At 36.4% G+C, this 22,597-nt stretch overlaps 1 protein-coding gene across 1 annotated transcript in view; it reads right to left on the bottom strand.

Moving 5' to 3' along the window:
* Positions 1-22,597, bottom strand: part of LOC113231205 (sialin) — an 87,442-nt gene that overhangs the window by 22,495 nt on the left and 42,350 nt on the right. The window contains exons 5-7 of the mRNA XM_026465397.1: positions 19,809-20,011; positions 1,937-2,023; positions 866-999 (exon numbers count right to left, since the gene is read on the bottom strand). Coding sequence (XP_026321182.1) covers positions 866-999; positions 1,937-2,023; positions 19,809-20,011 — 424 coding nt within the window. The remainder of the gene's footprint in view (positions 1-865; positions 1,000-1,936; positions 2,024-19,808; positions 20,012-22,597) is intronic.

The following is a 22,597-nucleotide window of genomic DNA, read 5'->3' as shown; positions in this document are numbered from 1 at the left end:
AAGAATAAAACTGCAAGGTGACTCGATTTATGTGTCCGGGAGTATATATTTTTTTATGCTACCAAATTACGGGACGAACAAATGGGTCTGGCGAAGGGACACGCTTGTCCATAACAGTTGCAGGGGCAATCAGTACTTTGAATTTCAAACATCTGAGGGGCACTGCCACTGCGCCCGTCACCTTGAGATATAAGTTAAAAAGTCCCATATAATGTCACCAGCACCCTTAGGCGATTATCATACTGCTCCGCTTCACGCAACAGTGTGCGGGGCTGCGTTTTTCAAACGTTATATATACTGAAGTATCTCAGTTTGTATAGAAAACACGCGCCATATAACACACTGGCAACGTCTCCCCGCGGGAATGCAGGGCAGTGTGATAATCGCCTAATCCTTCAAAACCGGAAAGCAAAAATGCTCACTTTACTGCATTTATGCAAATGGTTAAGGAGGCAGTACTTCCCTGGACGAACTCTTGCCTGTAGGCAGCGTAATCAACGCACTTAATTTGGATTGTCGGTCTATTCCACTGACCTTGCAAGGTCCCTGTGCTTTTACAGGTTATAGAGTCCTTCCCGCGTAACCAAGGGGTTGATAGGGATGGTTGCTATAATCAAAACTTAATTAGAAAGCTAGTACAGTAAACCTTCCATGATCATCTTGGCATGGGTCTACTCTAAGGGCAAGGCTAGTAGTCTGAGTCCAGTCGAATCAAAGGAATTTTTGTTATTGTTTGTTTGATCTTTGTATTAAAAATAACACTGAAGTACTTTCATAAAAAATATATATATGTCATGTTAGTAAAAAATATATAGTAAAAACTAGGTCTTAAGTCACTGGTTAAGATGAGGAATTTGGTACTCACCCCTTTCTTATTAGAATCCTGTGGCAGCACTTTAGTTAGGTAGTTTCTCTCGGTGTCGGAAATGCGCGGATGTTGAGCAGGAGTGTCGTACACCACCGCGAACCATGCCACGGACCACATTACGCCGATTATACCTGCGTAAGAAGTGGAACTGATTTAATTTTAGTATACTTAAAAAAAAGAATTATATACACATCAAAAGTGTCTAGAGATCAAGCAAGTTTTTGCCAATTACTGAAAATCTGGTTTTTTCTTTTTTTTTATTAAGTAATTATCAATTTAAAAATAAATAAATAATTTAATAATATATACATATTATTTAATTTTAATAGGGAAATGAATATTTAAAAAAAACCTTGATCCTTAGACACTTTGGATGTATATGTATATTTGTTTCCTCTAGTTCTCTGGTATCAACAACATCCGGTAGCTTCTTAATTGAGATATGAACGTTTCATATCTCAATTAAGAAGTGATATTGTGGCAAGCAACCTTTAAAGTGACGGGACGAACAAGACGTGCGCCTGATGGTAAGCGACACGCAAAGATTAAATCGCAAAGATCTTATGGGCACTGCCACTGCGCCCGTCACTCTGAGACATAAGTTGACAAGTCCCATGTGCCTATAATATCACGAGCACCCTTACCCTTTTCAACCGAAACGCAGTAATGCTCACATTACTGCTTGGCGGCTGAAGTAGGTAAGGTGGCAGTACTTCCCTGGACGACCTCTTTCACAAAGAACTACCTCCATGGCTACTAACCTTAATATTTGGTACTTGTGCCTTTCTATCTTCCGAAGGCTGTAATCTAGTCGTCTGGTATCAGTCCTACTAATTATGCAAGGAAAATCTAGGAAAAAAACAACCTCCTGGAAGAAGGCGTACTTCATTAAGAGCACAAGATCCTTGCAGCTGTGTTCAACATACAGACAGCCTAATGATAGCCGACGTCCAGTAGGAGATGGCACCTCAAGAAGAAGATTCTGTCGTGTGGTATACACGGCATCACAGCGTGGTAAATCTCACGTTTATGTAGCGTAAGTAGCGAGGTGACAAATGTACAACTCACCAGTGAAATAGAAAGCAGATTCCCATCCAAAGTGTGCGATAAGAAATCCACAGATCGGCATCGTTACGGCCGCGCCGAGTGAAGATGCTGGAACAAAATTATTGCAAGGTTGTAGATGGAGTGCAATTGTATTATATCATCCGAGATCGAACTAGGTAAAGTATGTTTATATACACATAGAGTGTTTAATACCTCCCTCTGAAAACCCGGATTAAGAGTCGTATTCCAGAACTCTACGCAATGCTCAGGTCAGGATTTGAGCAGACTTGAGTATGATTTCAAGCACTGGAAATACGACCCTAAACGGACTTGAGTATGATTTAACTTTAAATCATACTCAAGTCCTGACTTGAGCATTGAGTAGAGTTCTGGAATACGACTCTTAGGGTCGTATTCTAGAACAATGATATCAAGTGGTTTAAACCATACTCAAATCCTAACTTGAGTATTAAGTAGAGTTCTAGAATACGACCCTTAGTGTATTGTATTTTGTTTCACATTTTTGAAGTGTAATTGATTACCAATTACTACGGTATTGAATTTACAAGAAAGTTTTATAATTGTAACTAAAAATGTATAAAGTCGTTAAAAACCAGATACAAAGATCCGGTCAATAAGCACATAGAAAAATTCGTGCGGTCCGTTGGTTCGTTCCGTGGCTTAGTTGGCATAGCATCTGGCAGGGTTTGCTAGAAGACGTCGGTTCGAATCCGGACAGATCCAAGGATTTTTTTCTAAATGTTCGATATTTGTATTAATAATTATAACAAACTAGTGGAGTAATTTCAAAAAAATAATTGAATATCATGGTCGTCAAACATCCTGTAAACATTCAATAAATCACTTAAAAATATATATATATTGTTTTGACGTTTTGTCTGTTTTTAATAATTCCGGAATTTCAGAGGGACGTTGTATCCACGCTACGTATACTACTTGAAGTTTCAATCAGACATTTAACGAACACGAGCACACACACACACACTGACACTCACACTCAACATAGCCCTGCACAAGGACACCTTGTGTCGCGGGACACACACATAGACAACCACAAATTACACCCAAACTCACGAGAGAAATAAATAGTAGTTACTAATAGTAGTAGGAATCCAACCTATATATACATAACGACTCATCCGTAGAACAAAGACCTATGTGCAAGATGCTGCTTATTCTCAGGACATTGTATATTTTTTCACAGTCAAGATCGACTGTTGTTCGATTTTATATTTCCAAAACGGAATAATAAATACCTAAAAAAAATCTGAAACACCTTTAGATAGATCTTTTGAATAACGAGATTATGTTTTATACTCTTTTCGCTATATAATTACATCCGACTCTGTTCTTCGGATGAGTCGATAAGTCAAATTCATTTGTTTCAACTTAAATTCTAGCTGAGGCTTTTTCAATCGTATCTTTCTCGTCATATCTTCCAACATTATAAACAAAATGGAACAACAAATTTTGTCCGTTCTTTTTTTGGGGAAATTCGGTATATTGAATTTTACTTTCCGTTAACCGATTTCAATAAAACTTGGTACATAGATGTAATTCCAATGAAAATATAATGTCGTAGACTGATCTGATAATGGAAATGGCATATAGACGAGAAGAGCTCCTCAACATTGTACCTTCAGCAGCTACCTTGTGTTTTGAATAAACTTCCATATCACCAGTTATCGTTGACCACGGTAAAGAAGCAAAAAAAGGTAAGCAAACATTTCAGGTCGGTTTTTTTATCAAAAAGTTATAATTATTTCAATTCTAAGTCTGCCGACATTCGATATACATGTAGGCAGAAGTACATTTATACCCTTTATCCGTATACCACGTGCAAAAGGCAAAAACTAGATATAACGCGTAGAATCTTTTTATGATGCAACGAAATGCATGAGTTTCAACATACGGCAAAGATACTAGTTGACAGTCGTTAATATACCTAAGCAATTTATCACCATATTGATAAAATCGTATTCATTTTGAATTTAATTAAAAATTATAATACACATTTTTTTATATAATATCAAGTGACGGGAAGAACAAGAGCTTTAAGGGCGCGTTCAAATTGGCCGCTTACACAGAAAAAAAGGATTTCTACTAATAAGAAAGAGCAATTTCTCAAAATATTTGCTAATTCTGAAAAAATATTTGTTAAAAGTAAGAAAATATTGTCACTACAAAAATGCTGCTTATCTTTTTCTAATATAATTTTACTCTTAACTTTATTCTAACTTTGAGACAAATACGTTCACTTCAAGATTTTATTTCATTTCTAATCAATTAATTGGACATTACTTACATCAAGAAATTTTTACCTCTTACATCAAATTTAAATAATCTTAAATGAATTCAAAATTTCTTGGGTGTATTTGAAGAAAATATATTCTTAAATAAAAGAAGATGTAGTTTTCTATACAGATTAATATTCTAAATTCTAGAGTATATTCTTAAAGCAACATTTCGTTGCGTTTTCATAGTCAATGATGTCGTGACATGTCGCCGAAGCCGCACACGGTAACGTTTGCTTTTACTTGTGCTTGTAATCATAAAAATCATAAACAGTCATTTGTCCAAAGAAACAATACGTAGTATCTCTAGTTTGTTAGGGTGTTATTTATAGTCATATTTTAAGAAATTTGGTTACAGCATGAAATCAAACTACATTTGTAACAAGCACAACTTTAACATGCAATTAGTTGCGTCACGCCACTGCTAGATGGCATTAGTTGTACTCTGAAACGCGCTATCGTTTTGTTAACTTCAATAGTATAAAGTCATCTCATATATTTTGAAATGTTAGTGCTTTCAGCCGCTGTAGCATTTATTTATACGGCACTGAACTGGTGTTTTCACGCCAGTGAGACATATTGTTGAGTACATAACCCTATAAATTTACCCTTTTTGAAATTAGAAAACATAAATCTTCAGTCAAATAATTAAGTACCTCTCAATTTTACATTCATTTTTTTTTTCAAATTAAAATCGGACATTTCTAATAACAAACAAATATTTTGTTGAATCTAGAGTGGCTTTGTGACTTGAAGTAAATTAATTTGCTCTTGGATTAAATATTTCTGTCTTATAACAAAAGTACACTTTTGAGACATTTTTTTACTATTATCAAGTAATTATTCTCTAGCGTCTATAGGGAGAGGATTGTTTTGTTGGATTTAATAAATTTGTCTTCATATAAAGAATTTTGTCTTTTTCTAAGTAATCTGTTTTTACCGTGTAGCAGCGCTGCAGCCGCGCGGCGACCGCGCGACGTCCGCGCGATTGTCACTTTTCATAAAATTTCTAGAAGCGCTGAAACCGCGCGGCGGCCGCGCGACTGTCTCGTTGCGGCAGCACGTCTAGAATTGTATGAAAAGTGACCGTCGCGCCGCCGTTGCACGGCTGCAGCACTGCTGCAGCGGGGTTAACAGCGACTAATTTGAACGTGCCCTAAATCGCAAAGATCTGAGGTGCTCTGCCACAGCGCCCGTCACCCTGAGAACTAAGTTGACAAGTCCCATGTGCCTGTAATTTCCCTAGCACCCTTACCCTACAAAACCGGAACGCACTAAAGCTGACACTACTGCATAGCGGCAGAAATAGGTAAGGTGGCAGTACTGCCCTGGACGAAATCTTTCACAAGGAGCTCTTCTGCTACTAGTTCCAGTGATCTCTTATTCAAATTCTTGAAGTCGTCTTCTCCTGTGGCATTATATGTTACAATATAGGTACGTTATGTCGAATAAACATAGATCTGTTTTCGTCCAGTGAAAAAGTTTTCTTTTTTGTGAGAAAAATAAAGAGAGCACGAAAAGAGCCTCACACGACGCACCACTCCCTTCCTGTACCTCTGGCGTACATTGGGCAACAAACAATCGGCGAGTACGTTACGCTGATTGGCAAATCCTTCCACCACGATGGCAGGCATTACGGTGTATGCCATGGATATATATGAAGAATTTTGGCGTGCTTATATGTTTACGAACGTAATAATTTGGCAAAATATTATATGATTTGTATGTTGTTGTCATCGTAAAGTTGGCATCGGCTCTATGCCAGATGTCCGCATTTCGTCACATAGTCACATGTTTAATGGGAAGAAATGATCGTATCTATATACTTAAAAAAAGATGGTAAGGTAATAAATAACACCATATATGCGAATATTATGGTAAGACTATGATTTGTATTTGCCAGAACTTGTCTTTCAAATAGAACAGATTATGAATACTTATATCATACGAAAATGATTAATGTAGCCAATCGCTACGAACCCTCGCGCACATTGGGGGCACGAAAGTACACCGCCAACGTAATTGTAGTTAATGGTAGAGGGTGGACGGGCGTTTATCTCGTCACGTTTAGCATCGGAATGAATTTTTAATTTACGCTGCTCTCCAAACTCTTGGACTTGCCTCTCCACAATCTCCCGTCATTCATGGTGCAGTGCTGACAAACCTTATCATTGAAACGGCTCAATGTTGCAACAATTTTGTTGTTCCGCTTAATGTTCTTGTTGTTCCCATATATCGTCGCTTCTGAACATATTTGTACAACTAACTACATATATTTCATAAAGTGAAATAATTCCAAAAGTATTTTTGAGGATACGTAACTTTTTGTGTTTCATGTCGTGGTAACCTCCAACCGAGACAACACGTTAGTGTTGCCATTTGTGTATAGTATAATGTAATCGAGAGATAGAAAGATACATTAAATCTTTCCAACACATGAAAATACTCATTAACGTCACGTATATCGAAAGCATCGAGAAAATTATACATTGCCATTACTTTCCTATATACATATAGGCCCGTATCTTTTCTGGTGAAGAGAAATAAACCAAAATTTGCTTATCACGCTTTCACAAATACTGGTTGGTAGAATTCAAATTTCTTAGAGATATTTATCAGATATAAGAACAGCGGCAAAAGAGAGTATTGACGATATCGTGACTAGAATAGAAAAAGGAAATAATAGATGGTTTGGTCACATGGAAAAAATGGATGAAAATACAGGGATGGTTCAAAATCGTATATATCTCAAATATGATGAAGATGTCCTTAATAAAAATCAAACCATAACCAAGCATAAAAGAGTGTATAAAAACGATTGAGGAAAGCAAAAGGGGCTCAGTATGTAGTAATTGGATTGGAGGACCATTCTCTGCCGATAGCAAAAAGCGTGTTGAGTGCACCTTTTACACCTTTATTAGTTGTATAGTTATTAAAACCCGCAATCGACATTTCATCTTTTAATCTATCATAAACAATATTAATAAAATTATTCAAACGTCATAGATATACAACTACATAGAACCAGTACCACAATTTATTCATTGATTAAAGACTTGGATTAATCATTCATTGACACTTCCTCATTTAAATGTATAAATGTCAAGTATTATACGCTTTGTGCTCTTGTTTTAGCAAAGAGTTATAGCTTTTGATCAGGTCATTGATTATTTACTATAATATAGATATACTACTTTTGAATGCTCTAAATTATCAAAGGACACGTTCTTATAATAAAATTTGTGTTAGTCCACAGACCATGCAGAACGAATAGTCGTTGATAATTTAACATCGACTTGGGTTGGGAGACCTGTCTCTTTAGTCGCTACCTCAAGTCTGAGAATCACGATCAGATTCGTGTCTACGTGTGAAGTGGATGATCTCCAGCGTCCATAAATATCTGTCCAGCGTCTCCTTCTCAACCGTGTGAAATTAGGAGCATGATGAGTATTTCACATGTTCAGTCCATTTTGTAGCACTACCAGTTTATCAAACTCAGCCTTTTTAAGAGCCCGTCAAAATTACTTACAGGTATTTTTGTCTACGAAGTCAGTATCTACAATCATTATATTCATTTGCACACCACCGCTGTGATGCCTCCGAATATGGCGGAAACTGTGTCAATTAAGTGATTGACATATTTTGTAGTACCAAGTATATTTGATTTCTAAAATAATATCACGTGTACCAAAGGTCGGATCTGCAGATCAACCATAAAAATGCAAGGTAACATTGTAAAGACCATACAATAGTATTTTTTTCCTTTCAAATGCCTAGACCCAGTTGATAGAGGACAAACCGAAGGGCAATATTGACATTCTCATGTTGTACGTATTTCCCAGTAATCTTTATAAGTAGGAAAACGTAAAAAAAAAACTTGGGCCTAAAATGGTACCCTGTGAGACCCTTTAACCAAATGCTAAAAAGAAAAGCACTTTAATAGAACTTTCGTTGAAGGACTGACTACAAAAAAACATTGAAGACGTAATGCACAATACACTTACTTTTTTTTTGTAGATAAACTACAATTTCTTCTTAAACTGACTACCGGGAACACAGCAAATGGTTATGTTTAGTCTTAGCAAGTAACAATATTCGTGAAAAGATTTTATTCATCCTAAAAATTGTACGGTTATTACAAATTTACTGGAAAATGTTTTTCGAACCACAACAACAAGAGTGACAATAAAGTTCTATATATTTGACGTCACTAGAGAATAAGTGAAGCGAGCGTCATTAGAAAATAACTGATGCGAAACCAATAGTATTGTTTGAATTTCATTATAGAAGGCGTAGCGTTTATAAATTTTCCGTTCAGCACAATCACAATGTAGTAAACAGTGTGTTCTTTATATTTAAGAGAAAGAAAAAGTTTAGGTATCGAGAATTTTTTAGACAAATGACCTTTAAGACTTTGGCATAATCCTTAGTTCAACTAAGAACATTCGATGATAATAATAATGATGGCAAACTGTCACAATAACTTTAGCATCACAACAAATGTTCCGAAAACCTAAGAACTCGATAAATATTCCGTAGTTTAGGAAAATTACGCATGACGCAAAATATCAAACATCTACGTGAGCAGCGAGCCCTAGCGTTTCTTGCTCATTCTTCTCAGGGGAATCTGCCTTACGAATGAGCAGTAGAGTTTAAGGAGTATGACGATTCCAAGTGTATTTTTTTTTTTTAAATAACGCACACACTAACATAGCCCCGCACTAGGGAAACCCTGTGTCGCGGGTGCCATGGACACACACATAGACAACCACAAATTACACCCAAACTCACGAGAGAAATAAATGTAGGCCATACAAACATTTCTCCCGGCCCGGGAATCGAACCTGGGACCTCTGCGTGGCAGTCCGGCATGGTAACCGTTCGGCCACGGAGGCAGTTAAATTTGCTTACCTATGAAATAAAAATTTTTGACTTTGATCTTTCTTGTTAATGAATACTTTAAGAATACAATTAAATTTGAATTAGTTACAAGTGACAACACAGTGGCAACTTCCAACGGTATTTACAGCAGGTTTATTGTAACTATTCAACCGTTAATTTTGAGTTGTCGACTGTATACAAATTATACATTGGTTACCGTACTCCTGAACCCCATTTCCAATACAGTATGATTCCAATACACACGTTTAACTCTTAACAACCGATGTAGTGCAATGTTGAATAGATTGTTTGTTGATTTTAGTCTGTAAATTTAAGTTTAATTTAAGAGTATCGTTAATAGACAACCAAAAAAGTTAGTCTGAACTAATGGAAATTGCAATTTGTTTTGAAAGAAACGTGGAAAATTTTTGTAAAATTACTAATTGAAGTAAAAATCACGACGTTCCAAAGTTTCGCACTACCATGCTTACAATATTAACAGTAAATATGTTGAAATATATAGACTACATGCAATAGACTATAAGCATGGCAGCGTATTATAATTCTTCGAAGAGTTCGAGATCTCAACGGTATTGGGACAAGATGGCAGACTATATAGTTCAGGCTGTAAGGCCTCTATAGGCAATATCGTCAGATGTATACCGGTTTTTTTTTTTATAAAATGTAAGTGCGCATTTGACCTCCATCTCACCTGATGGAAAGTGACAATGAGGTCGACGATGGACCATGCACATCTAAATAACCTATTCACTCTCGCCTCAGGTTGATAGAATGATAAAGAGTACTTGAAACTTCAGTCTCGCAATACATGTGTGTAGATAAATTATACCTCCATGATAGACCAACAGACAACCAACCCCTAAGTGCCTTCGCAGAATTTCATACCTATCTCATTTAGAAATCATATTTCTTTACAAATCCAGGGTCACAGTTACGACAGGTGATAAAAAAAACCAAACCTATCTATTATTTTTACTTCCCTTTGACGAGGAAGTTAAGTACGATTTCACGATTTGTAACCATTGCAACATATTGCAATACCATGCGGGTAACAAACATGTTTGTTTATATTGAATTTTGTTTTGCTAATCTAACATTCACTTCGCTGTTAATAAATAATAAATACAAACATGGTGACGCATATCAATCACATTGCTGCTGCTAAATGGTCAACACGTTGACTTCTTGATACCACCTCCAGGCTAAGGAGAGGAAACTCGTGATCCGCCACTCTAGTCGGATGTGGGTTGTGGTGTTCACACCCCGTCGATGTCAATGAAGTTATGTCAACGTTCAGGAAAAACAATGTATCCAATGCTCGGTAATACTATATTATATTATATAATAGCGCAAGAGACGGCAGGGAAGATATTCGTTCGCTGAGAGAGGCTATGGTAGAGCGAACGAACCTGACCTTAAGTCTTGTTGCCCAGTGGGATGACAATAATCTGGCCAGCTTCAACGCCACCAAAACGCAGGCCTGTCTTTTTTCCGCAAAAAGGAGTCCATTTGATCTGACTCCTACTTTTCGGGGTGTATCTGTCCCAGTTACCGACCGCCTAGAGCTTCTTGGCATGACATTAAGCGCAAACCTCAAGTTTGGCACTTCTATAGAGTCTAAAGCGCAAACTGCAGCCAAGAAGCTGAGTATCCTTAACAAGGTGAAGCGATACTTCTCGCCTGGACAGCTTTTAACCTTATATAAAGCGCAGGTCCGGTCTTGCATGGAGTATTGCAGTCACCTGTGGGATGGCTCAGCGAAATACCAACTAGAGGCTCTTGACTCGATTGATCGCAGAGCCAGGAGGCTTATTGGCGACGATGAGCTCGAATATAAACTTCATAGTTTAGCCCATCGGCGAAAGGTCGCGGGTCTGTCGGTTTTTTACAGATTATACTTCGGAGAGTGTGCCCATGAGCTCCACCAGCTCATTCCATCCGCCCCCTTTTACCATCGGACATCTAGACGAACGGCGGGATATCACCCTCACCTGGTTGATATTCCTTTAAGACGCTTTTCGTCATCTTTTATAATGCGCACAGCCCGTGACTGGAATTCCCTGCCTGCGTCTATTTTTCCGAGTACATACAACCCGAATATTTTCAAGGTGCGATTGAATAGGCATCTTCTGGGCGAGCTCGTACCAACGTAGACCTCATCTTTGCTCTAGGGCTAGGTAGTGGTCAAGAGTACGTCCATTTCTTAATAAAAAAAAAATAAAAAAAAATACATTCAAAGATTTAGGTATCAAAAGTAGTTTCAAGATAGTGTTAAGTATTTGGTTAAAAAAATCCTTAAGTAATACTGCAAGTGATTCACATAGAATGGATAATATCTCCCCCAATATCCCAGAAAGATCATAAATATTTCTTCTATATACAATTGTTAAGTGATTGGCAGTTGCACATCAAAATTATAAAACAAAATACAATACAACATTGCCAGGATTTCAAGTGGAAAAAAAATCCGTAGAAAAATTAAGAAAATAACCTTGATACAACAGATAAACTGTGACAGCTTTTATCTAATTTAAAATTACTCTATAATAATATTAGTTATTACAATTGATCAATCATTGTTTAACTCAATTATTACAATTATTTCTCTGATATTATTACTGTGAACATTTTTTATTTTTTATTAAAAGCACAACGCACATTTATACAATCATTTTTAATTATAATCTCGTTTTTAATTAGTTTCATCATTTTATAACTTGTTTTGTAATTTTATTTTATTCTAGTCTTGATTTTAATACCAAAACCATCTACCTCCTCTTTGGCTCCAGCTGAAAACCAATGCTAAGGCTCTGCCCAGCTTAAAGCCGAGCTAGGTACTTCAGTTTTTAATCTATTAGTTATCTTCTTTTTTTTAACAGATCTTGTGTTAGTTATTATGTTCTAATATTATTTGTGAATAGCCAAATAAATGTTTCTTTCTTTCTTTCTTTTTATGTTTTATAACCATTTCGATCTCTTATCATAAAATAACAGAACTGTATCCCAGAAAAAATGGAGATATAATTCGGTATTTGTAGAAATGGACCATTATCGGGATTTTTAGCATTTTTAGCCAGTTCTGCTTTATCTCTGGAATATAAATTCGGGATGAAAACTACTTGAACGTTATCATATCAGCCCCTAAATCGCGTTTGTATTTTGATAGCTTCGTTGTTTTTTCTGTCCCTATCAGCCGCAAAGCGAGCGAGAGTGCGTGGGTGAGATAGCATTCGTTGGGAAGCATTCTATCAGATTTTTTTTATACTACGTATATTGATGTTTATTCAATAAACACTGTTAATATGTAGGAAAATCTTTTCAATACAACAAATGGATTATTTTTTTCAAGAACTACGTATAGTTTTTCAGTATTAACAGAAAATGTTTTGTTGTATAGAGTTTTTAGGTTTTCGTTATTATTGTACATTGGAAAGAAAAACTATTTTTTTCGAACCTACGTCAGCAGTTAACCATGGGAACTGCAAAGATACCAAAATGTTAGTTTGTGCGAACAAACAGATATACACCACTTGATTTAGACCTGGAAATAATTACGTTTTTATGAACAAAAAAAACCGACCGCAAAAGTCCGTGGAATTACATCTATTTGCCAAGTTTCGTTGAAATCGCTTACCTAAAAGTGCGTGAAAACGGATTCATCCCCTAGTTTGCCAACCTTAGGGGTAAACTATTTTTTAAATAGGATCAATACTGAGGTACCCTATTTCCAATAAAAAAAAGGAATCATCAAAATTGATTCAAAAATAATAGAATAATCGCGTAACAAACATACAAAAAAAAATACAGTACAATTGAGAAAGGTTAGATTAATAAGGCCGACGGAATTTAGGCTCGTTTCGGCCGAAAATAACGATAGATAGATAGATAGATAAACGCCTTATTCACTAATATGAGACAGATATACATTAAACACAAAAGTTAAAATATAACATTATTGTCAAAGCAGTGAAAGAGCGTTGTCTCAGCATATGCCAAAGTTTCCTAAGGCGTTGGTTTTCAATCAGAACCAACGAGAGGAATTAAGTTATTTGTGAGCATAAATATAACGACTATTTTTTATTATTTATTTAATCATTCAATTCAGGCCACATGGCCTATATAAAATATACCCAAAAGGACTAACAAACATACAATATAATATAACAATATAATAACTAATCTACACGAATTGCACATGTCAGCGACGTGTGGCACAATCTTGTGTCCGGTAACCGGCCGCGGAATCGCTGATATATTATAGCATTCGGCCCAAACTCTTCCTTCATAAAGGTTGCCAAAAAAAAACCAACGGAAAATTCTGGGACCAATTCAAAGGGAGGATGGGAGCTGGAGGGGAAGGAGAACCTTGAAATTGAACATCTAATGTCCGGACCCGATATTGTGGGAGAAACAAAAGCTACGAAACTCCGCTGGCTCGGACACGTGGAGAGAGAAGATCGTGTCGCGAAGAGGGCTTATTTGAGACGACCTAAAGGACGCCGACCGGTCGGACATCTCAGGTACCGCTGGAGCAATGAAGTCCTGAAAAATCTCAAGTGCCTCGGTGCTAGTGGCTGGAAGGAGCAGGCACAGGACCGGGAGGAGTGGCAGAATCTGGTGCCGAAGGCCAAGACCCACTTTGGGTCACTGCACCGCCGTAGTAAGTAAATAAGTATGATGGTTCACAGATGTTCGGTCGGCACTGTGCCACCACAAACGAATTAAAATTCACGTTGTCGCGGGATTCCAATAAATGGACCCTCAGCGTGAATTTGGCAGCGTGCAGCAATCGTGACAGCAGCGTCGTCGGTATGGCCAAACGCAGCAAAAAGTTACTATGAGTGGGATGCACGAAAGAAGCCTACCCTGGGCAACAATCAACGAATGCCCTACGCTGCAATGGCAGTCATTACAGTTTATGCTATCGATACGACAAGAAGTTATACTCGTATATTGAAATAATAAGTTCTAAAGCCCGTGTAACTTAATTTTAAAGTTTAACAGAAAATTGCCAAACCATGGCCTATTTATTCTAGTGTTTGCAAAAATTGAATTTAGTCTGTAAGTATTGTATAGTATGAATTATAATTAGATATCCAAAATGTATGTGTGTGTGTTTTGCTTTGGGGTAATGCCGCCGATATCAATAGAATCTTTGTCCTGCAGAAATGTGCAGTTAGGGCAATTTACAATCTGGGCCCCAAAGTATCTTTGAGAGATGATAAGTTTAAGGAAATTAATATTCTTACACTAGCCTCACAGTACATTTATGAAAATGTAATTTATGTTAAAAGGAATAGTAATTTCTTTATGAAAAATAGTGACAGACATAACATCAATACGAGGAATAAAAATAAACTAGCTTTTCTTGATAGTCGTCTTCACAAAGTCAAAAAATCATTTAAGGGGCAATTCTATAACAAGATTCCGGTTGATATACAAAATTTGCCTTTCACGAGGTTTAAAACTATACTGAAACAAAAACTTTATACTGAAGGTTATTATACAACTTCTGCGTATTTGGATGACAAAAATCCGTGGTAGTACCCGTTTAGCTCATGGAGGTAGTCTCGATCTCCGATGTTTCAAATAAAAAAAAAATATTGTAAATGTTATTTACAAAGAGCAAACCCTAGAGTTTCTTGCTCATTCTTCTCAGGGGAATCTGCCTTACGAATGAGCGGTAGAGTTTAACCATTGTGACGATTTCAAGTGTAATAATGCTTACCTATGAAATAAAGATTATTTTGAATTTGGAATTTTTTTGTATTATAAACAAAGGGGTTAACAGAGCAAAAAATACATTTTAAATGGTAGTTTCCTATTTTAGACGATTTAGATCTCTTTTCAAGCTGCAATCTGGCAAAACTTGCACAATTCACATTTTGTAATACATAGTTTTACTTAATTTCGTTTAATACAATAATTATAATAAAAGATTGTTTAAGATCGTAAATAATTTTATTAGACTGGTATGAGACAATCGGGATCAAAAACATTTTTTGTGCTGATTTTATTGTGTCACACTTGTGTCGTTCATTGTAAAAGTGAATTATGTGCTTGTAATTAAATTTTGAAATAATAATCTTTTAGCAAATTAATGTAGTAATTTTATTTCTCTGAGTAAACTAGTAATGCCATCTATAGATTAATTAGTGGAGCAATTATTGGAGTTGCTTCACTTTTATAATGATTAATGAAATATGTGACTAAATGTGATACCTTTAAGCAAGAAATATGGGTTTTAAGATATGGACTTACACCACTTTTATAATGATCGACACAATTATGTACTTCTTACTTCATTTCTCGAATTCAATTTTTTTTTTTGTTTTCGTAGTGAGTTTGTTAGATTACTGGTGACATTTTGTAACAGATAATTAAAATTGTAGAAAACGAGAACCTCCTACTTTTCCAATTCCGTTAGAAATAGAAGGTTTAGCACACTTGCATTCACCCTTTGACAATGACATTTCTTTGTTTACACTTTGGACATTTAATTGTGACTCATACTATAAATAGGAACAAACTGCATTTGTGTGGAACGCGACGCAATCGTTCGCGCTCAGTGTTATCTCTCCAGAATCCGATCGAACAGAGTAGAAAGACATTATGTTCTCTTTGACCTAAACAGTGCTTACAAATCATACATAACGGATTATCATAACAGCGCATGCAAAGCATTAATAATTGATAAAGAATACAGAACTGTTATTGTATTGTGAATTAACCATTTATGTTAATTTATTAAACTTCTTGTATGAATGAGGTCTTTATAGAAAACTACGTCGATGTTTTTGTTTTCGTTCACTATGATTTGTGATTCAATTGCATCATGGAGGGGACCCTTATACAGGGTAACTATTAATTATTTAGCGAAATTTGTAACCGTGCTACGAAGTCAATTTCGCGAAAAATATTGTGCCATGTCGCACAAATTATTTCCAAATAACCACACACATTTTGTAAGGGAAACCAACTGATATTACGCGAATTTACTTTTTTGAGTTGCTTTAAAACTACTTTGTTCGACATGTAGCACAACAAAAATTCTCGCCATAATGTGAATTTCATTTGTGGCCAAAATACAAACAGAACATCTGTCGCCCTTCAGGAGGAGTTTTGGCCGAATGGTGTCATGTTACGATGTTTTCGAGGCCAGTTACAGAACACCTGAGTTGCGTGACACGTCGCAATCATTATGTGTGAACAGTTAATTAGTGTTTTCTTATATTATTATGTATGTTAACTACAAGATATGTATTTATGGGTCTACCTAACCAGTAGAGCGACATAAAGCGCGAGATGCTGCTATTCTCGCATAAAGATTCCGCACTTTATATCCCTCTCGCGCAACTCGCGCCCTGTCATGCTAGCCCTACTGATAAACAAAAATATAATACGAATTAACGACAAAACAAACGCATTAAATGGGCTCACATCTCAGCTACTACAGACAAGAATAGCTCTCCCTGATATTCTGCCATAATAGTTAAAACCATACTAAAAATATTAGCAAATACACAAAACAGAGCAAAAACGATAAGTATGTACAATGACTAGGAAATGTAAAATATTCACCATGAGTACCAGCAGAAAATTTACTGCAATAAAAATACACTCTGTATAATGTTAGGCAGATTTGAAAAGTAGAACTGTAATAATATAAAATATAAGGTTAGTATTACGTTAGCAAATAGACACTTATCTGTTAACCTCAATTTATGAAACAGACAGGTATTATAACCACCTTCTGTAGACCACATGTTAGTCACAGAAAATAATATCCGGTGACGTTGTCTACAGTGCATGTACTAAATTCTTCAAGTTACACTTACGAGTTATTTAAAATATGTAAATTATTTGCAAAGTTTATAAGTAATATAATTTCGCAAATTATTTTATTCTTTCAATTGATACTCGTCTCGATCCTGCAGTCAAACTGTATAATACCGTTTTGTAGGATATGTTTAGCTAAGAAAATTGTACTCCTTTTTTAAATCTAAAATAATAAATTTAATAAAACTTTTTCCGTCACATTTATAACTTAGAATTATAATTTTCTTTATTTACTGCGTAGGTTTGATCAACAACAGGCCTGGATGTACGTATAGACTTTCTCTTTTAGACGCTCTCGCGCGACGTCTCACGGGGGCGTTTTTATTTCGTAAGCCGTCTGAGCAGGAATAGCTTGCTCATGTCATAACCTTGCTGGCGAGCCCACACGACCACGTGACCACCGCGACCGCATAAAAATAACCCTTCGCCATAGTTCTCGGAACTTCAGCCGTGCGCACGCATTGCATAGCAACCGTTGCGCAAGGTTAATTCGCGCGGTCAACCTAAGCGGGCCAATCCCCGGGCGCGACGGCTCTGACGTCAGCGACCACGCCTGCGCGCGCCTCCGCCGCCATACTGTGCCGCTTTCAAACGCAAACACGATAACAATTGGACGCTACGTAGTATCTTCCGATAACACATACTAATGACGAGCCCAAGTGCGGTCAAGGCAATGGCGAGATCGTACAACTTATTATATCAATTATACCAATTGGCCGCTTAACAGTTCAATAGATAGGCAATTCTGCGAGCAGACGTCACGTCGTTAAGGCATTTGCATCATAATAAACAATTCGGATATTTGCGCCGCGACCGCGGTCTGTCGGATAGGTCGTTTATTGTAATTGACTTCAGTCTGACCACTTCTTTGTTTTTGTCATGTGACCGTAAGTGGGAGACAAAAACAAAATTGATTTTCAAGTTGTGAAACAAAAACTTCATACAAAAAGCTATACAATTTACAACTGCGTACTTGGATGATAGATAAATTGGGTGTGATCCGTTTAGCTTTTTCAGGTATTAGTTTCTCAATGATATTTACATAACAAATATCTGTTTACAAAGAGCAACTTCTGAGTTTCTCATTCACATTTCTCAGGGCAACCTTGACGACTTTAAGTATAATTTGCTTACATACAAAAGAAAGACTTTATGTGTAGTAATTTGTGTAAGAGGTAGTGATGACTTACTTTTTTGAAGTCAGTTAAAAATAGTTTCATTTCCTATGCGTAACAATCGCGAAAACCTAAAAACTCGATAACACATTATGTATTTGAAATTGTGGTTGTTTTGTAAGTAGATAGTTACCTACTTTTGCATTCCTTATACAATCAATTACCAAGGCACTACATACGCACTAATGGAATCACTTTATTGATAAAGCCAATAAATCAATTACATCAAAATACTACGTTGGCACATTGATTATAATTGTAAAACGGGAACATGTCAACAAACAACACGAGAGCGTGTGCAAGAAATTTACATTAATTCCAACCTCATCGTGCCTCTTTCGGTCGATTAGAAAGTCGGGAACACACACTACTCTTTGTGTCTTTGAAATACCACCCTTGCGCACGAAGTTCTTTTCTTCCCCTTTTCTAATGCACACAGCAAAGGAATGGAATATAATACTGCCATCTTTATCATAGCTAACGTATTCCACATTTTTAGTGAAATTCAGTTATTGACACGTCTGGAATCTGCGAAACGTTCTACAACCCCTATAAGCGATTTTTTTATAAATATCTCGTCTATAAAAAAACAAAAAACGGAAAAATCAAAACAAATATACGCGATTTAAATCCGGAAAGAAAAAAAAAGCATAGAAAAAAAAAGAAAAAAATCTTTACGTGTCATGCCAATATGTCGAAAATTCCAAAAACCGAACCTCAAAAGTCATTGATCCCCTAGTTTGCCACCCTTAGAGCTAGAATATTTACGGTTTATTTGAAAAAAAAAAAAACAAATATACGCGATTTAAATCCGGAAAAATTGTTTAATTTCCTATATGGAATATTTTCTTCAAATTTAAATGGGACCACTCTCTTTCCAACAAAAAAAGAATCATCAAAATCGGTTCACAAAAAAAGAGTTATCGCGTAACATACATACAAAAAAGGAAAATATACAGTCGTGAGAACCTCCTCCTTTTTTAAAGTCGGTCAAAATGCAAATGCGTTAGTTACGACAAGGAGGACAGATATAATGCCATCTGTTTCTCGAAACGTAAATTTGGGGCTATTTAAGGCTAGACCAGAGATGGGCAGTGAGTAAAACACAAACCCGCACATTTCTTCCGAAAATCACGGGCAGAAACGGCGAATACGGAATTTGGTATAATTCCATACTTATTACAAATTTCGACATAAAAAAACTTTTTCTAGATGAAAAAGAGGCAACTCCTCACAATACTACGAAGGATGCACATTACGTTTCGGTGTGTACCAAAACCATTCCATGGCATTCCATTCGGCCTAACGATTTTTTGGATCGATTTATTTTAATGCGATTTTCAATAGAAAGAGAGCGAACCAATTCAATGGAAAGGCAAATCGAATCGTCTAGATCAGAAAGCATTTTTATCATTAAATTAGAACGAAACTCTATCGACAACAAATATTTAGCAGTAAATAGATTTTGCCCTCGATTTCGGGCAATAATGGGTATTAATTAACCCGATTTAAACCCGGCAAAAACAAAGCGCCGGGTTAAAACCCGATCTCTGGGCTAGAGCAAATGGACTTGTCCATCGTCAGTCAAACGTGCTGCTATTTTACATTAAAAAAGTCAAGATACAACAAATAACCTCAAAACAGTAATACATCTAAACTTACCCATCATGTTTGACATGAACTTGGATCTGTCCATAGGCGGAATCCATTTCGAAGCCATGGGCAGAATTGCAGGCCATGTGGCCCCAAGACAGAAGCCCAGGAACATCCTCACAGCGACAGCCCAGCCGAAGCCGGCGGCTGCTGAGCCGGGAGTCAACAGCGTGAGGAGGCTGGCTAGGAGCGTGCTGTAGCCGAAGACTCGTCTGATAGAAAAAATAATAAAAATAGGTAAACATTACATAGAACATACTCGGCGAACATTCCAAATTTCCAGGCGTGTAAATTGATGACGCGAAAAAATAAATAACAATAATAATAATAATATTTATTCAGTCTCACAAAAGTAAGCTTTTATTTAAAACACTTTGATATCGAGTACATGTTGGGTTAGCCAAAAACTACGTGCGGTTTTTGCCACCACTTTAAACAAAAAAAAACTTTTTTCTTTTAAAATGTTGTATTATTGCCTACGGTTATTTTATAAATAATATCTTACCGCGCATTCTAAGTGAAACAACGTCGTATGTAATCACGCTAAAGCCAAACCATACACATCTTTTTTTATTCCTAATTAAATATAGCTATTTTGTTTTTAAGCACTAATATAATGAATCTGTGCACAAACAAGATGCTTAAGATACAGGTAATAATGTACTTAGTTTAGGCATCGCAACTATACTGGTAGGCTTCTAATAATTAATTGTATAGCTTTATGATTAGTATAATAATTAAGGTTTATTTTTTATTACTTTTGTTACCAATTGTATATTAGCTTCCCTTACATTTGTTTTTGTTTTTTTACTTATATTTAGATTAAGTTATGCTGAAATAAATTTATCTTTATTTATTTAAATTTATTTATCTTTACAAAGCCATTAAAAACTATTGCAGTTAGATTGGAATGTGTAAACTCGTCCACCGTTTTTTCCCGAAATAACACCTTCAAATTTTCATTTATTTCAGCCGATTTTGATAATGTAGAGACTATCAAACGACCTTACACTTGCATTTTATAAAAAAAGGAATTTATGTAAAAGCGAAATTCTAAAATTACCCGAAAGATGGGAAAAGATTGATTGTAAATCGACATGGGCAAGACATAATTAGTTGAAGTTTGATATTTATACTTTGGCACCTCAAACACTTCTTGGTTAACCCAATCTAAAAACTTTAAGCGAACTGGAGTTCGTACTAGGTTACCGATCTCCCACCTCCTATGAAAAAAAAAATTCACACGTTACAATGGGATCAAGGCCCTTGGTGTTAAAGATACGTCTAAGGGGAAAGATATCCGACACTAAGTAAAAGCAGATTAAGAACAGAGAAGTATTACACACATCAGTAGGGAACGGTGCATATAATACAGAGTCCTTATGCCTGTTTAAGAAATGTATTCTGCGACTTATTTGAACGAAATAGACTTGCATTTGCTGTACACCTTTTACGTCGGCTTACTTTCCTCAAATATCACCACAAATATGAAAAATACTAGGTAAATTTATATCGACACTATATGTGAATTTTCACATGTTTAAACATAGAGGAATGTATCTGTGACTAATATAAGAGCGAAAATGAGTCTTATTTTAAATTGGTTTGGATTTTTGTTTTTTTTTTGTTTGGATTGATTTATATTCTGCATCAATCTGTTAAAGTTTCGTAGCGCTCGGAGCAATTTTTTGGAACTTTAATAATCCGGTATTTCGCCACTTTTTCGTCGCTTTATAATGTACCCTATATGGCGCTTTAAGCTTTTTGCCTTTGCACTAACGACGTCTATTCAAGGTTGGACTCTGCGGAGCCAAATCAGGATTCCAATATTAAATTGTGTGTTCCTTCAAAATGAAAGGATTTGCCATTAGAAGTTGAACCTTTTACAGGTAACATGGTCAATAGTTGAGATCGTATTAGTCATCACCATCACCAGTTATGTTTTTTTATGATACTCAGTGACGGGACGAACATATCGTGCGCGCCTGATGGTAAACGACACGCTTGCCCATAACAGCTGCAGTGCTTTAAATCGCAAAAATCTGAGGGCCACTGCCACTGCGCTCGTCAGCCGAAAACACAAATTCCATGTGCCTGTAACTTCACCAGCATCCTTACCCTTCAAAACCGGAACATAGTAATGATCACATTACATCAGTAGATCCGAAAATTTTTTGTATTGTCCAATGTTTAACATCCGCGAAAACCTAAGAAATTTTTTCAACAGTCACAAAAACGCACTAAAGAGTATAAACAATTCTCCACTCGACTGAATTCATCGGAATCACTATGCAAGCATTTCACGTATCACCGCTCAAGACAATGCATCATTGCGAATAAAACTTAGCGCGTGTGCATTCGAGAATGTGCTCAAACGGCATTGTAACAGGATGATCTTTAACAAATATTGATGAACTAGCCTAGTTCACATGTGCAAAGAGTCGGCTTCCAGAAAGATCTATACGATCGGACTACGTTTACAAAGTAATTCCATAACATCAGCTGTGATTTCGTGCGAGTCACTGAACCACTTATTTCACATCGCAGTAATTTAGGTATACATATACATATTTCGTTTTAAATAAAAGGAAAGGCGGTGAAACGGGTTTACATGAGACGTCCTAATGTCGAAAATCGGTTACCGATGGAAGGGCGAAGTGGAGAAAGACCTCCGCGTCCTTCACGCCGAGAATTTGAAGGCGATCACACGAGATAGGGCGGAGGCCAAGATCTACGACGGCACGAAGTGGAGAAAGACCTTCACGCCCTGCACGCCAAGAACTAAGAGGAGATCGCAC

Source organism: Hyposmocoma kahamanoa, unplaced genomic scaffold (genome assembly GCF_003589595.1).
Source record: "Hyposmocoma kahamanoa isolate Upper Pololo Valley unplaced genomic scaffold, ASM358959v1 65, whole genome shotgun sequence".
NCBI lineage: Eukaryota > Metazoa > Arthropoda > Insecta > Lepidoptera > Cosmopterigidae > Hyposmocoma > Hyposmocoma kahamanoa.
The sequence above is the reverse complement of the archived record's forward strand: the minus strand, read 5'-3'. Positions and strand labels throughout refer to the sequence as shown.